The following is a 14289-nucleotide window of genomic DNA, read 5'->3' on the forward strand; positions in this document are numbered from 1 at the left end:
TTGCACGGACGGGCAGGCCGACCGACACACTTAATCCATTAACGCTCGAACCAAGGTCAGTAAAGTTAAACTGTCATTAAGAATTAGGTAATATGCTCCTAAGTGTGATCAATTCCACTAATCAGACTCAATAAGATAAGTTCACTAAAATAATATAAATAGCACACTTTTCAAGAAGAAAGGTACGTCATTATCACTGTACACCCTCGAGTGTTGAATATCCTTTTTTTACTGACTTGAGCGTCGGAGTGCCTTCTGCAGATACCCTCCATTCGGCATCCACTTGAGACTGAAAGAAAGAGACCCAAAAAGTAGTATCAAGACAAGAAGAATCACAATGCAACTCTAACAACCTGTCCAAAAATACGAAACTTTTCCATATTTCTGTAGATCCATCTTCATAACATAAACAATCTCCATTAGTAATCGTTCAAATATGTGAAACGAACTACACTACACCTCCCATTATATATTATAAATTCAATAGTTATTAATGTTCAGAATTTGATTCTCAATTATGTTCTGATTGTTTTGCGCATGGGTCTTTGCAATTGAGTTAAAATTAGAAGAGAGTATGTAATAATGAGGCCGAGAATGATAGAGATTGCACTGTTTGAATATGCATCCCAATTTTTTTTATAATAATTATTGTATTTTTTAGAATAAAAAAATTTTTAGAATAAAAAAAAATACAATATTTTTGACTAATAATAATTTTAAAACAAAACCTATTTTGTTTTGATAATTAATTATTTCTGACGCCAAGTCAGGTATGTTGCTGATTTAACAGTTATGATGACCGTATTTGTATTTATTTATAATGCTTTTAATTATATTTTAATTTAGTAATAAAATAATTCTCAATAACATTGTGAAAGACTAGTTTTTATTTGGCAGTATAACAATTATGACGAGTTATTTAAAAGTGTCTCTTAGACATAACATTATTTACTGATAAAAATCCTAAAACTTGTATTCAAAATAATAAAATCAATTTAATATATTGATTGAATAATAAATTATAAAATAAACAAACCTTAATTATATGAAATAAAAAATAAAACTATTTCAGATTGATTAATCATTATAAAATAATATACTTAAATATACTGATTTATTTTAAATAATTCATTGGCATTTCAGTGGGGAAATAAGTGATGCGCTAATACCATGTGGCAAAATGCTCTTTATATATATATAGATAGATCATAAAAAAATCATAAAATTTAAATGAAATGGTAAAATCAAGATTTTTTATTTATTTAATGTATTAATTGATAGTTGATTAATATAATCAGAAAATATACACACATTAATTGCATGGAAATAAAAAAATCAAGATTATTTAAGATTGAATATATTTATTGATTAATCCAATCAAACAGTATACGTACCGTAGATGATTAATTATACAAGCCTTAATTATTATATAATATTGTAATTAAATATATTGGTTTGTTTTTTTATCAATAAAGTAAATACTCAAATGATTCATCTGCATTTCAGCGGGAAAAGAATAATGTGGTTATGTCACGTGCATGCATTTTCTTACGTGGAAACATTTATTTTATATCATCTAATAGATAAATATATTGAGTTGTAATTTTTTTAATATATTCAAATTCAAGCTTGTCAATTTCATTAATCTTCAATTCAAAAAGTAAAATCCAACTTACTCCTATGAAGTCCAAAACATTATGGGTTTTATATCACAGATTATATACGATGATCACAGATTCTTGCGCCTCCATATCTTCTTCTGGCATCACCATACACAATATGAAAATACATTTTTATCCTTCTTGTGCCACCCTATAGAATAACTTCTGAATTATGTAATCCAGAAACACATTTGAAAAAAGACTTCCGGATTATATAATCCAGAAATTAAAAAAGACTTTTGGATTATGTAATCCAGAAAGTAATCATGCATCTAAAAAAAAGACTTCCGGATTATATAATCCAAAAGCTAATTACAAATTTGAAAAATGACTTCCGGATTATGTAATCCAGAATATTACAGAGAGCCATTTTTGGAAATACAAAAATCTATGGAGGTGAGAGAAGAAGGTATGGAGGTGCAGGAAGAAGCAGCCATTATCACATAGTAAAATCCAAAAATATTCTGTTATTTTGTTTTATACAGTGATCACATTGACATTAGAACTTTTGATCTTGTACTTGCTATGGAACTCCCTGAATCATCCACCCAACTGTACTAGAATGCAATTCTTCTAAAATGAACAGCTAAATTTATTTAACTAACAAATAAATAAATACATAATTTCATTTGTTAATGAAACATGGCTATGACCTTACTTTTTCTTTTCCTCACCTTAAAATAATCAAATCCTCCTTTCCACAAATTTTCAGGCGATGATAGCTGACAAAACGTATTTATTGGCTGTGGTACCCACATGGATGGTCATGGATTATTATTGGTGACAAACAAAAGCTTATTCAAATGATGATGATATGACAATGACGGTTGCACCATATGAGAGAAAGATTTGGAAACAAGATAACAATTTTTTCAATGAAGAGAACAACTGAAAAGGGCATTGCAACCGCCACTGATTTTCAAAATGCAAACGGTAAAATGATGAAGATGGTGAATGAGGCATCAGTTTCCATTTCGCCATCAAAGCAAGCCCGGCCCACTCCTACTATCAATCTCAACCATAGGTAAGCCATACCTACTTCTATCAGCTCTCTCTTTGCCTTAAAGTACATATTTTTGTCTCTCTCCGTGTGTTGTTGTTGGAAGATGTTCTGTCAACTATTCTAATCTAGCTTCACTTGATCCTCACGTACCCCCCAATACATAGAGGTTTTCCATTCTATCAAACTGCTTTTTATATGGGAATATAGCTTTCTCAAGCACATGCCAACTATATTGAAGTGATTACTTCACCTTCTCAACGTATCAAAAGAGTAGTTTACTTCAAGGTTCTTGACAAACCCACCTGTATCTCAGTATGTAAAGCAATTGATCATTTATATATGCAATTGTATGTTGTTAAAACCTGACACTTGATTTCTCAAACAGAGACGCATATAAGATAGAGCAGTCAAACATGCCATTTGGTTTGGTCTCAGCCTGGAACAAGCGCCGGAGAAGCAAATCTCAAGAGCAAACAGATCCCTGTATGGCTCTTTATTGTTTTTCTCCCTCATGGTTTAAGCATGTAATTTAGTACTGTTTTTATTGCATAACCAACCAGTAACATTTACGAACTACATATTCAGGGGTTTACAAACCTGCACAGCTTTGGCAGCTTGAAGATCAGACACCACGACCAACTAAAAGGCTACATGGATCATCCGTTTTCACACTCAAGGAGATGGAAGAGGCAACATGTTCATTCAGTGATGAGAATCTGCTTGGAAAAGGAGGATTCGGCAAAGTCTACAGAGGCACATTGCGGTCAGGAGAGGTAACACTCTAGACAGAAGTTTTTTGCCCTTAGGAATTTATCATAGTTTACAAGAGTTTGTAACGTCCGTTATAGCTTCCATACAGAAACCATGTTTCTTATAAAATGCTCAAAATTAGTGAATTTGATACAGATGAATACATACTAATATAACAAGTCTCCTGAAGGTTGTAGCAATCAAGAAAATGGAGTTGCCAGCAATTAAAGCAGCAGAGGGGGAACGTGAGTTCCGAGTCGAAGTTGACATCTTAAGCGGACTTGACCACCCAAATCTTGTTTCTTTGATAGGCTACTGTGCTGATGGAAAGCATAGATTCCTAGTATATGAATATATGCGTAATGGAAACCTGCAAGATCATTTGAATGGTTTGTCATGTAACCAAATCTACACTATTGGCAAAATTTCTAACGTCGAGCTTTTATTAATTAACATTTAATTTTAGGAATTGGGGAAAGAAACATGGATTGGCCTCGAAGACTCCAAGTTGCACTGGGAGCTGCAAAAGGGCTTGCTTATCTTCATTCAAGTTCTGATGTTGGAATTCCTATTGTTCATAGGGATTTTAAATCGACCAATATTCTCTTAGATGACAGCTTTGAAGCAAAGGTAAATAGACTCCCTATAGTGACTTCAACATTTCATTCTCATAATCATATGTACAAAAATAAAATAAACATCTTTTGTAGATATCTGATTTTGGTCTCGCCAAGTTAATGCCAGAAGGACAAGAGACACATGTGACTGCCAGAGTACTTGGTACCTTTGGCTATTTTGATCCTGAGTATACATCGGTATGCATCTATGCCATAAAGATTTTTTTAAAAAAACAATACTTCACTTTTTCAATTTTCAACACCTTAAGATAAATAGTATATACTATTAAGGTAAAATGAAATTTTGCTTTGCAGCAAGGGTAAATGTAACTTATTTTGCAATTATTCCAGAATAATGTGCACAAGATGAAAACAGCTTCACATGTTAACGTCAAGAATCTGCGTTTGCTACAAAGTAGGTCATTTGCATAATATACCCAAATCTTCAACTCCCTTTCATCTCATGCATACTTATTCAACCATATGTGACTATGGACATCTTAATCTAGAGCAGGATTTATTAATGGTTGAACAACACCAAAGCAGCACATACTATAGCAGTTTAGGCCACCAAAAAATAAATCACCCATGCAAATTAAGTCAGCAAATTCAACACCAACATAAGAAGAAAAATAGTCTAACCCTTGAAACTTGATTTGCATTAGAAGCCTAAGGCCCAAAGAAGTCTTTCAGTTTCTTATATGGTTTATTAGGTTATTTACTACTAATGATTCAGAGAATTTTGTGTATAACCAGAAGCCCAACATGACACTAAATAAGTTATTTGATTTTAACATTTTTCTGGCCATAGAAAGAATTTTAGTCCTTCTTATAATAGTCCATGCTTTTACACCAAGTGGTTTCATGAGCTCAATCCATACCACCCATGGACATGTTCTAGTAACTAACATTCCAGGTATATAGTTCAAAGAAATTTCGGCCCTCAATCCTGATCAACATTTCCAGCCTGGAGGACTTTCATGGGCGTTGTCTTTACAAGTTATTAAATTTTTTTCTGTGTCTTTACCTAAAATGCCTAGATTCCTAAATTCTTATATGACAGCCTTTGCATTTTCACAAAACAGTCATAAAACGCAGCTTTTTTATGTTGCTAGGGGAATTATTACCGTAAATTAGCAAGATTCATTCAGAAAAGGCTGTGATACTTACAACCAAATATTGTTACTAAAATTGATATTGCCTACATAAATCATTCATTCCATCATCTAAGAATGTAGCATAAGAAGAAGCATTTTATTTCTCAAACCAAATGTGTCTATCCCAAAGTGCTATCTTGCAATCTTATATCTAGTGGCAGTGCAATGCAAAATACGTGCTCTTACACTAACATTATTAGATATTTCATTTGACAACAGACTGGAAAACTCACGCTACAAAGTGATGTTTATGCTTTTGGTGTTGTTCTTTTGGAGCTTTTGACTGGACGTCGAGCTGTAGATCTAAATCAAGGTCCCAACGATCAAAACCTTGTACTACAGGTAGGAAATGTATCAACACATGTGCGCACACACTTTTGGCATCTATCCTTATGAATGTAAAACCAACATATAAGCCCCCAAACTGGCTTCTATATTTTTTTTTATATTTCATTAAAAATATTCCAGGCACTATTATTTTTTATAATAATAGTACATTTGAGGGAAAAAAAAGGGTGGTATTGGTAGAGATTCTTGGTAAGGAGACAACATCAGATAGAGGATAGTTCAATCATTGGAGGCAGAGGAAGACTTTAGAGAAACTATAAGCAAAACCAATAAAAAAGATACAATGGTCAATAGTTGTCTATGGACATGATCAACACACATTATAGAACTCTTTGATTCATGTGACTGAGAGTTGGGAAAAGGCTAGGTTGTTGTCATTGATGCATTTAAAAATAATCAAGAGAGAACCCTTATTTAATGTGAGTGACAAAAATAAATATTAAAACCATTAGATCCTAAAATAAATGGTCAATATTAAAATACATGGTATAAAAGCTTTTATGATTGATCATCTATACGGTTCATGTTTGCACCTCTCACTCTTATAAAAATGAAACTTTCTTACTAGAAATATTTGTGTGTGTAGAGTGAGAAATAGTTTATTGTAAGAGTGATGCGACTTAGTTTAGAAAACTTGTAATGCTCACCATCCATGGGACATTCAATGCTCAATGTTAGCCCCCCTCACAACAAGATGGTATTTTACTTGAAATACCCCCACCCCCCATCACACATTTACACATGCCAACATAAGTGGTTTACATACATATTCAAGAATTGTAGATTCATCCAACAACTACCAAGCATATTTCACCACTACTAGAAGCGGAATATGATATTTTACTCTCGTTGAGTGATGCGTCCTTAGCCTAAGTTTAAAGTAGGAAGAAGAAACAACACGGGTTGTGTGCTTAACAGAAAGGAATGAACCACAGAAACAAACTGGAACACATGAAGAGGAGAGGGGGTGTAAGGAGGGGAAGGAACAGCATACCAAGCAGAGAAATAGAGAAAAGAAGAGACTATTGAGGTTGTTAACAAACACAAACAGGGATATTAAACGTGAGGAAGAGGAGATATGTGAGGTTTATGAAATTGTTGAGTAAACTTGGGAGAGGGTTGCGTGTTCCCTTGGCATTTGGGACCCTTGTGTAACCTGTTACTGGATTTTCTTTCCTTGCTGTTCTACTTTTCTACAGAGAAAACCTTGGAATCTTCTAAGTTAATATCCCTGTTTTATTGTTCTGTTATATAGAGCCTTATCATTGAGAATCACTAGATTCATAAAACTGGAAGACTTTAATTCATTATAATTCATATGCAGGTGAGGAACATCCTGAATGACCGCAAGAAGCTTCGTAAGGTGATAGATCCAGAGATGGCTCGAAATTCCTACACCATTCAGTCTATAGTCATGTTTGCCAATCTGGCATCAAGATGTGTTCGACCAGAGAGTAATGAGAGACCATCAGTGGCAGAATGTGTAAAAGAACTCCTAACGATTATCTATACAAATTCAAAAGGCTTGGGTATGGTTATGCATACTTTGAGAATGATCTAGTGAAATCACAGTTTAGACACCGGAATTATGATGATTTCTTGATGATAATAAAAAGTGAACTACAACAGTTCTTCTATTCACTTATCCGCCAAACAGATTAATGTTATCAGTACAAAGCATAATAACTTGGCTGATTTTAGGAGGTGAGGAACTCAATCCATCATGGGCAAGGCAGAAAGAGCATTTCCATTTTCTCTTCTCCACCACCAGTCATGCCCTCATGTCTCTCGCACCCCTTTTGGTAACATGACATGAGTGCGCAAGAGACCACAACAAAATAAACCACTTCCCAGAAAATGTTACCCAACTTTCTAACATGAAAATTTTATTTGGGCATATGATTGGCATGGTTCAACATGTTGTATATGCCACATTCAAATTTCAAGAATGATCAATAAGTCATACAATATAGATACACAAATAAATCATTGTTTTAATTATATTGAAGAAATAAAGAGTTCATAAGATTTGTAATTTTCATGCATCTAATGTTAGGTTCTTCAGTAAAAAACCATGTATCTTTTGACTTGGTATATTTTATCACATCTTATGTTACCATTACCAGCTTCACAATCTTATCCATTATTACGTGGGTGTCTAACCCAGACAAGGAAATAAAAAATTTAGAAAACAGTATGATGTAATTACCTGTATCATTCAGTCCCTGTCCTAAAGATAAGAGAAATAAATAAGGATGCATGATACCACTCTCTATTCTCCAGTCAAACTTAAAACCATCATGTCCATCTTGCTATCAATGCTGAAACAGATATTCCACAATTACAAATAAGAAACTTTACCTTATAACATGTATTTGAGTATAAGATCATGTGGAAGCACATAACTTACAGTGATACAAGCTTTGAAGGAAAATGAGAATGACAACATTACCTTGACAAATATTTTTTGCAACCCTTATACACATTCAAATAGTCTTTTGTTTATCATACTGACAGATCTGATTCTGAGGTCGTACTTGAAAGAGGAAGTTTCTTGCACATCAAGTGCTTGCGTCTCTGCAACATTAGCAGGACTAAAATACTATCTGTCTTTACAATTTTGTAATCTGCTTTTGTGTACATTTTAAATGGAGCTTCATCAATCATTCTGCAATGCAAGTAAACCTCTTTTGAGGAACTCATCTGAGAAATTAATTCCTCACTTGCCTTTAGAAGATGCCAGCCAATGCCCCTCCTGAATAGAATCAGAAACATGTACTCAGAAAGTTAGTTACATCATGTAGTTTCACTGTCAAAGACACGCCCACAGATTTTTTCTTTAGCCCACCAAAAGTTTTAAAATATTAGCTAAGAGATGAGAATTTAGGATTAACAATATATGTCGGATTGGATTAACTTGATAAAGAACTTTGATGCTCAAAGCAACGGTTAAAGGCTTTGCAACAGGCATGCATTCATTCACGGAAAGTAGACCATAAAGTTTTAAAATTGAACTTGGAAACAAAAATACAGTTGCTATTGCAAGGATGATGTCAATCTCTCCCCGAAGTCAACAGATGTATATTAAATATTTAATTATAATATTGCAAATCTTTGATGGTAAAGTAGGTAGCTGAAATGCTTAATCATTTAAATCTAATTGCGGGTTTCCCTACTCAAATTACTACAGATGAAAATGTTTATCATGCCATGTAAAAGAAGCAAGGTAAAATTGCCTGTAACATATGAAAAGTAGATTTATCTCCTGCCTCACTTGAATGAAAGGAGATACAACACACAAGTAACTTGCTCAATAAAAACCACCTTGTCTCGTAGTTTCAAAATTTCATTAGGTTTTTCATAATTAAAAGACATCTTTATCATTAGATTGCATTAGAGGTAGACATTCACAATTTTCACATAGTTTGAGAAAAAAGCCCACATCAAAAACTTTTCATTCTTGACAAGAACCAGTTAAGTCTTTTATACTATTTATGACACATTTGTTCCACACCATGAATCAAAACACGATCTCTAATTCATGTTTCCACCCTATTGAACATTCCAACTCAAGACATGCTTCAGTTCGACCGATATAAAGTGACAATAATCAATGTTGGGCCCAGAATATAACATTTGTCAAAAACAACTGAAAGTCTAACTCATCAATCCAAACAACAGTCATTCTATCAAAATTTAGCAAAAGCACACGTTGAATTAATCAATGAAACTTAAACAGATTTCTTCAATAACTTTTTAATCAAACCTAAACCACAACTCAAAAAATGTGTACTAAAATTCTCCCAAGTAACAACCCATCTAACCCAATCTAGTAGTTACAGTTATAGCAGGTACAGAAAAGGTATAAATACTCAAGATAATCTATAAAATAAATATCAAGTTCATCCGACTACGAAAAAAACTCAGTATTCTCAAAAAAAAATATCCAAAGAACTTGATGTAATATTTGTCCATCAAAAAATTACGCCTGAAGTTCCTACACGTGCATTTTTGCTGGCCAAACCAATCTTCAAATCTTTAACAAACATATAAAGGAGGTTTAAAAATCATTGATGGTATGACTTCTAATATTGTTATGGTAAAAATCAATGAATTTACCATACATAGGGTTCGTGATTAGATGAAAGTTTTATCCTCTCATTCATATAAATTGTTATGATATGACCTAAGAAATTCACAAAATATGTGACAATTTGTGATTGTTTTCTTTTTATAATCATGTCATAAATACAAAGTATTCAGTGACTGTGTCAATAATTAATCTCTTCAGATAACTTGGACTGATCACCTTTAATATAGATGGCAGAAATCAACGAATTTACCATACTATTGGGTTTTGGGTTTGTGATTAAGTTATAGTCTGTCAACTAGGAACAAATCATTCTTATATGACTTTCAGGTAATTTTTGCAGAAGTTAAGAAACTACCTATAATATAACGGATCACTTTTCTGTGGTTTTCTACTCAACCACGTTTGCGATTGTACAATAGAGCAAAACCTACTATTTACTCAATATATTAATTTGCGAAGAAAACGCATTTCCAACTATATATATAAAGATAAACATGTTTAAAGTAATTGTAAGGAAAAGTGCAGATACCTCCTGAGAGATTTTTGCACGGCCATGTTACAAATGTAGGGTGAATCCCTCGGAGGGGTGGGCGAGGGAACAGAAGCATTGGCACCTCTTCTGTTGAAACAGATCTCGACAGTTCCCACCAAGCGCGCTCCTTCGTCTTCATGAAGTAGTTCTCCTTCGTCTTCTTGAAGTTGTTCTCCTTCTTCTTCTTTAGCAGCAGTAGGTGGCGGTTGTGTTTGAGTGTAGAAGGCGACGAGCGTGGCGGTGTTGGGAAGGAGCGTTAAGCGTTGGAGGAGGTACTGGTTGATGAGGAAGGCGAGGAGGTTGACGTAGGCGACGGGGATGAGCAAGGACTCGGCGAAGGAGTGGGCGAGGAGGAGGACGGTGGGACGGGTCTCGTGGGGGCGCATGAGGCGGACGGAGAGGGAGCCGGATGGGAGGTCGCGGCGGTAGAGGAAGGAGTCGAGGGAGTTGAGGCGGCGGAGGTCGTCGTCGGTGAGGAAGCCGGAGGTGAGGGGGGGGGAGGGGGAGTGGGAAGCGGAGAGTTTGAAAGCTGAGGAACGGGGTTTGGTGGAGGAGAAGAGAGAGAAGTGAAAAGGCAAAGAGAGAGAGAAAGAGAGGTTTTGGATTTGGATTTGAGGGTCGACGGTGAAAGAAAGGGTAAACAGTGACGATGGTGCTGCCATGGCGGAATTGCAAGTTCGAAGTTTGTTACAAAGGCCGTGTTTGGGTGGTGGTGGTGCTTCTGTGATTTACTCAGTGTTAGATAGATAGAAGAGTTTTTAAGATGCCTAAAGAAGGGTCACTGAAAGATACTAGAAGTGAAGTCACTAACAAAACCAAACTTTATTACACATCTTTTTTAAGGTTGTGTTTTGGATTTGAGGGGTGGATTTACACTGATTTAAAAGAAAAAGAAAAGTACGAAGAAAATGAGATTGTTTAAATTAAGATAGATTTTGTGAAGAAAATTTATTTAAGTTTATAAGTGATGTAATGATTTTAAGAAAAAAATTTATTTTTTATAAAATATATAAAAAATAAATTTACAAATTTATCCTGATTTGTAAAAACAATTGAATAATAATAATAGAACAAAATTAATTTATTTTTTTATATTAATAATATTATTATTACTGTTATAAGTTTATTTTTTATTAAATAATTATTTTTAATTTTATTATTATTAATTATATAATTAAATATTTGATTTAATTAAATTATTATCATATATTTTTTAATCTACATTTATTATCATTATTTTAATTATTAAAATTATTATTAATTTTATAAATATATAACATTTTATTTTTGTTATAAATATTTAATATTTATATTTTATAGTTTTTTGAGAGGGTAATTATGTAATTTAGGGGGTCTTAGTTGGATTTCTCTACAACAATTCATGTCTACGGAGAATTTCTTCACCTTTCCGCGCTTCCATTTCACCAGAAATCATTAGATTCAAACAAGAATAGTTTTTCCAAATCCATCCGTGTACCTAACGGAGCATAAATGAATATACTTTATTATTCTTTTGGAAAACAATTACCTTTCCAATAACATTTTTTATTTGGTGAGATTTTGACAGTTAAATCATTTTTGTCATTAAAATATAATTTAGTGTAAAATGAAAATTTTCTATAATTAGTTCATGTTGCGGATGGGACTGTCAACTTTTATTATGAAAAAATGGAAGGGAGAAGAGGAGCAACCGAGAAAACAAAAGAAAAAATGATTTTCTATTTAGAAAAACATATATAAGAGACAATGATACATATTAACAGAACCCATATTCTTAAAAAACATAAACTGAAAAAGAAGAAAAAGAGAGCGTTAACATCCCTTAAGCTGTACAATGTATATCTAAATCTCCTATAGCTTACAACGGTAGTGAAGGGGTCACGATTGGGGCATTGGGCAAAAACATCTGGCAGTCAACTATTTTTGTAGAAAGAGATCAAATAAATTTGTTTGGAGTTTATTATCGAATATATAACAATGTTAATGTTTTTTTTTATTTGTTTATAAAAGTTGGAATTAGAAGCTATTAACTATTATAGTTTACAAGTAACACTCCTGAAGACATGATACTCTTTTTTGGATTATGATTGTGATGATACAATTTTTTTTTTTTACTTCTAAGAAATAAGAAAAGGTAGAGTAATGATAGGTTTACATTTTTAAGTGACATTAAATATTCTATCAATAGAGACCGTATGATCAAGATCGGGTTTCGACAAGCCGACTGACACTACAAAAACCATTACACTTGAGTATATTAGTGAGACTAATTAGCAATTAAAAGCTATGTAATGCATTTCTAAACATGACACAGCTCCCTAACCTGGTCCAATGAGAAAGGGCTCATGACAATCATATAAATAGACACAAAATCCAAGAATCAGGTACGTCGTTATACCGTGCTCAGGGTAACGAGTGTCGAATACTAAATTCTGACTTGAACGTCAAAGTGCATTTTGCTGGTACCATCTGAGTTTAGACTTTATGGAGACCGAGAGGCGGAGTGAAAAGAGGAGAGGAAGGAGCTCGCTTGGAAATGAATAAAATGAGTGTTGACCGACCGACTGAGAAAGTAGAGAAGTTTCAGTAGTTCTCTTGGTTCTAACCCCGTTCGAGAACAAATATATTATTATTTTATTAAAAAAACATAATATTTTTTTATTAAAAAAGGTTTTAAAGTAGAAATGGGAGAAAAAACTAGTGTGAAATAAACTTTTTTCAAAAAGACATCGTCATAAGCAAGTGATTGAGTGTCTAGTACTGCTATAACATCTTATTCAGTCAAAGTCACTTAAATATTGACTTTGGGTTGGAGGGAGAAAAAAACTTCTTGTATTAATGTTGATTTAATGTACTTTTGCATATCTAATGATAAGTGATTAAAATCTCTAACTCCGGAACTTAACAATGAAGCAAATGTTTAATAGTGTGTTAGGGAGATAGAACAACCATCAAACAATATAAGAATTAACATCATGTGGCGAAACACTATACTAAAAAAGGAGTTTTGTGTGTCTCTTGTTATCATCATGGAATAAGGCTTGGTTGCTAGCATCCAATGTTTTCATGAATATATATTTTTTCTTTGGCAAACATGAATGTCTTTCTAAAGCAAACAACTTTTAAATTGAGAAAATACTTGAGTTGATGTAGATCTTTTATCTTAAAAGCATTGTCTAGGTATTCTTTTACGTCTTGAATATTACATAAAGAATTTTCTGCAAGAATATTGTCATCAACATGTGTAAGCAAAACAATGAAAATTGATGTTGTCCTTTTGATAAATAGAGAAATGACAAACTTGGATTAAACCATTATTGAAGAGAATTGTTGGAAAGTTCAGGAAACCATTATTTGTTGGCTTGTTTTAGTTATATTGAGACTTAATTGATTTGCATATTTGGTTTGGCTTAGTGTGGTGAAACTTGGAGCCAATGTCATATGCACTTCCTTTTTCAAGTGTTCATATAAGTAAACATTATTAACTCCAAGTTGTTGAAGGTGCCAATTTTGGATGACAAATAGAACAAATCATAAGACACATTGTTGTAAGTTTGGTAAAAGGGAAGACTGTATCCACGTAATTTACTCCTTTGAGTTGTTTGTACCCTTTTGCAACTAGGTTAATGAGGTCATCAACTTTATATTTTGTTTTGTATACCCACTTACTACTTATAGGATTTTTGTTTGAAAGTATCAATGAGATGCCATGTGTTTTTAACTTGTAAGACATTGATTTCATTTTTTATGACAGAAAATTTATTCTGGATGTTAGATAACTTGATTATATGTTTGTGGTTCCGTGTGAGTGTGAGAAGAGATGGTCAAGATATAACGCATATGTTTGGGTGACAAAAGATTTATATGATAAATGAGTGTATATCAAAAAATATATTTTACTCATGGTGGAAGCAACTTTCAATTGTACAAATTTGATGATTAGATGGTGGAAAACTTTCAAATAAGACTTTTGTGTTCTTATAGACCTTCAATGGTTATGCATGTTATTGTGTCTTCCATCTTTAGAATGACGAAAGACTTGGTGTTGGTGTTGTGTTTAAGATATTCAAAAAAGAAATTGGAATTAGTTTACTATCAACCAACTTTAGTTTGTAAAATGTTAGATTT

The 14289-nt window shown here is 33.1% G+C and overlaps 2 protein-coding genes across 5 annotated transcripts; one reads left to right on the forward strand and one right to left on the reverse strand.

The window, feature by feature from the left end:
• The first annotated feature begins 2477 nt into the window (after positions 1-2477).
• LOC137810650 (probable serine/threonine-protein kinase PBL28) lies at positions 2478-7177 on the forward strand. Of its 2 annotated transcripts, XR_011080939.1 has the most exons (9): positions 2551-2685; positions 3050-3147; positions 3250-3437; positions 3605-3803; positions 3881-4044; positions 4125-4229; positions 4383-4446; positions 5408-5530; positions 6861-7092. XR_011080939.1 is itself a non-coding variant. In XM_068612034.1 (8 exons), exons 1-8 carry the CDS (start codon positions 2498-2500, stop codon positions 7095-7097), a joined length of 1302 nt encoding a protein of 433 aa, XP_068468135.1. In that variant the 5' UTR covers positions 2478-2497; the 3' UTR covers positions 7098-7177. The 2 variants fall into 2 exon arrangements, 1 of the variants encoding a protein (XP_068468135.1); XM_068612034.1 differs by lacking the exon at positions 4383-4446 and having other exon boundaries at positions 2478-2685; positions 6861-7177.
• On the reverse strand, positions 2974-11027 carry LOC137810651 (GCN5-related N-acetyltransferase 5, chloroplastic). 3 transcript variants are annotated; one of them, XR_011080940.1, is made up of 4 exons: positions 10159-11027; positions 7989-8291; positions 7746-7857; positions 2974-3784 (listed from the first exon to the last, which is right to left on the reverse strand). XR_011080940.1 is itself a non-coding variant. In XM_068612035.1 (2 exons), the coding sequence occupies exons 1-2, from the start codon at positions 10821-10823 to the stop codon at positions 8042-8044; spliced, it is 915 nt and encodes a 304-aa protein (XP_068468136.1). In that variant the 5' UTR covers positions 10824-10953; the 3' UTR covers positions 7878-8041. The 3 variants fall into 3 exon arrangements, 1 of the variants encoding a protein (XP_068468136.1); XR_011080941.1 differs by lacking the exon at positions 7746-7857 and having other exon boundaries at positions 3447-3784; positions 10159-10953; XM_068612035.1 differs by lacking the exons at positions 2974-3784; positions 7746-7857 and having other exon boundaries at positions 7878-8291; positions 10159-10953.
• Positions 11028-14289: the final 3262 nt, after the last annotated feature.

The sequence above is a fragment of the Phaseolus vulgaris genome, chromosome 2 (assembly GCF_000499845.2).
Source record: "Phaseolus vulgaris cultivar G19833 chromosome 2, P. vulgaris v2.0, whole genome shotgun sequence".
In the NCBI taxonomy this organism is placed as follows: Eukaryota; Viridiplantae; Streptophyta; class Magnoliopsida; order Fabales; family Fabaceae; genus Phaseolus; species Phaseolus vulgaris.

What these genes read in the sequence shown, in the direction of transcription:
- LOC137810650 (XM_068612034.1), top strand. Translation starts at nt 2,498, where the DNA reads ATGAGAGAAAGATTTGGAAACAAGATAACAATTTTTTCAATGAAGAGA. An exon ending in GCACATTGCGGTCAGGAGAG is followed by an intron (nt 3,438 to 3,604) that starts GTAACACTCTAG and finishes AGTCTCCTGAAG; the next exon opens with GTTGTAGCAATCAAGAAAAT. An exon ending in CCTGCAAGATCATTTGAATG is followed by an intron (nt 3,804 to 3,880) that starts GTTTGTCATGTA and finishes ATTTAATTTTAG; the next exon opens with GAATTGGGGAAAGAAACATG.
- LOC137810651 (XM_068612035.1), bottom strand. Translation starts at nt 10,823, where the DNA reads ATGGCAGCACCATCGTCACTGTTTACCCTTTCTTTCACCGTCGACCCT. An exon ending in GTGCAAAAATCTCTCAGGAG is followed by an intron (nt 8,292 to 10,158) that starts GTATCTGCACTT and finishes GATTCTATTCAG; the next exon opens with GAGGGGCATTGGCTGGCATC.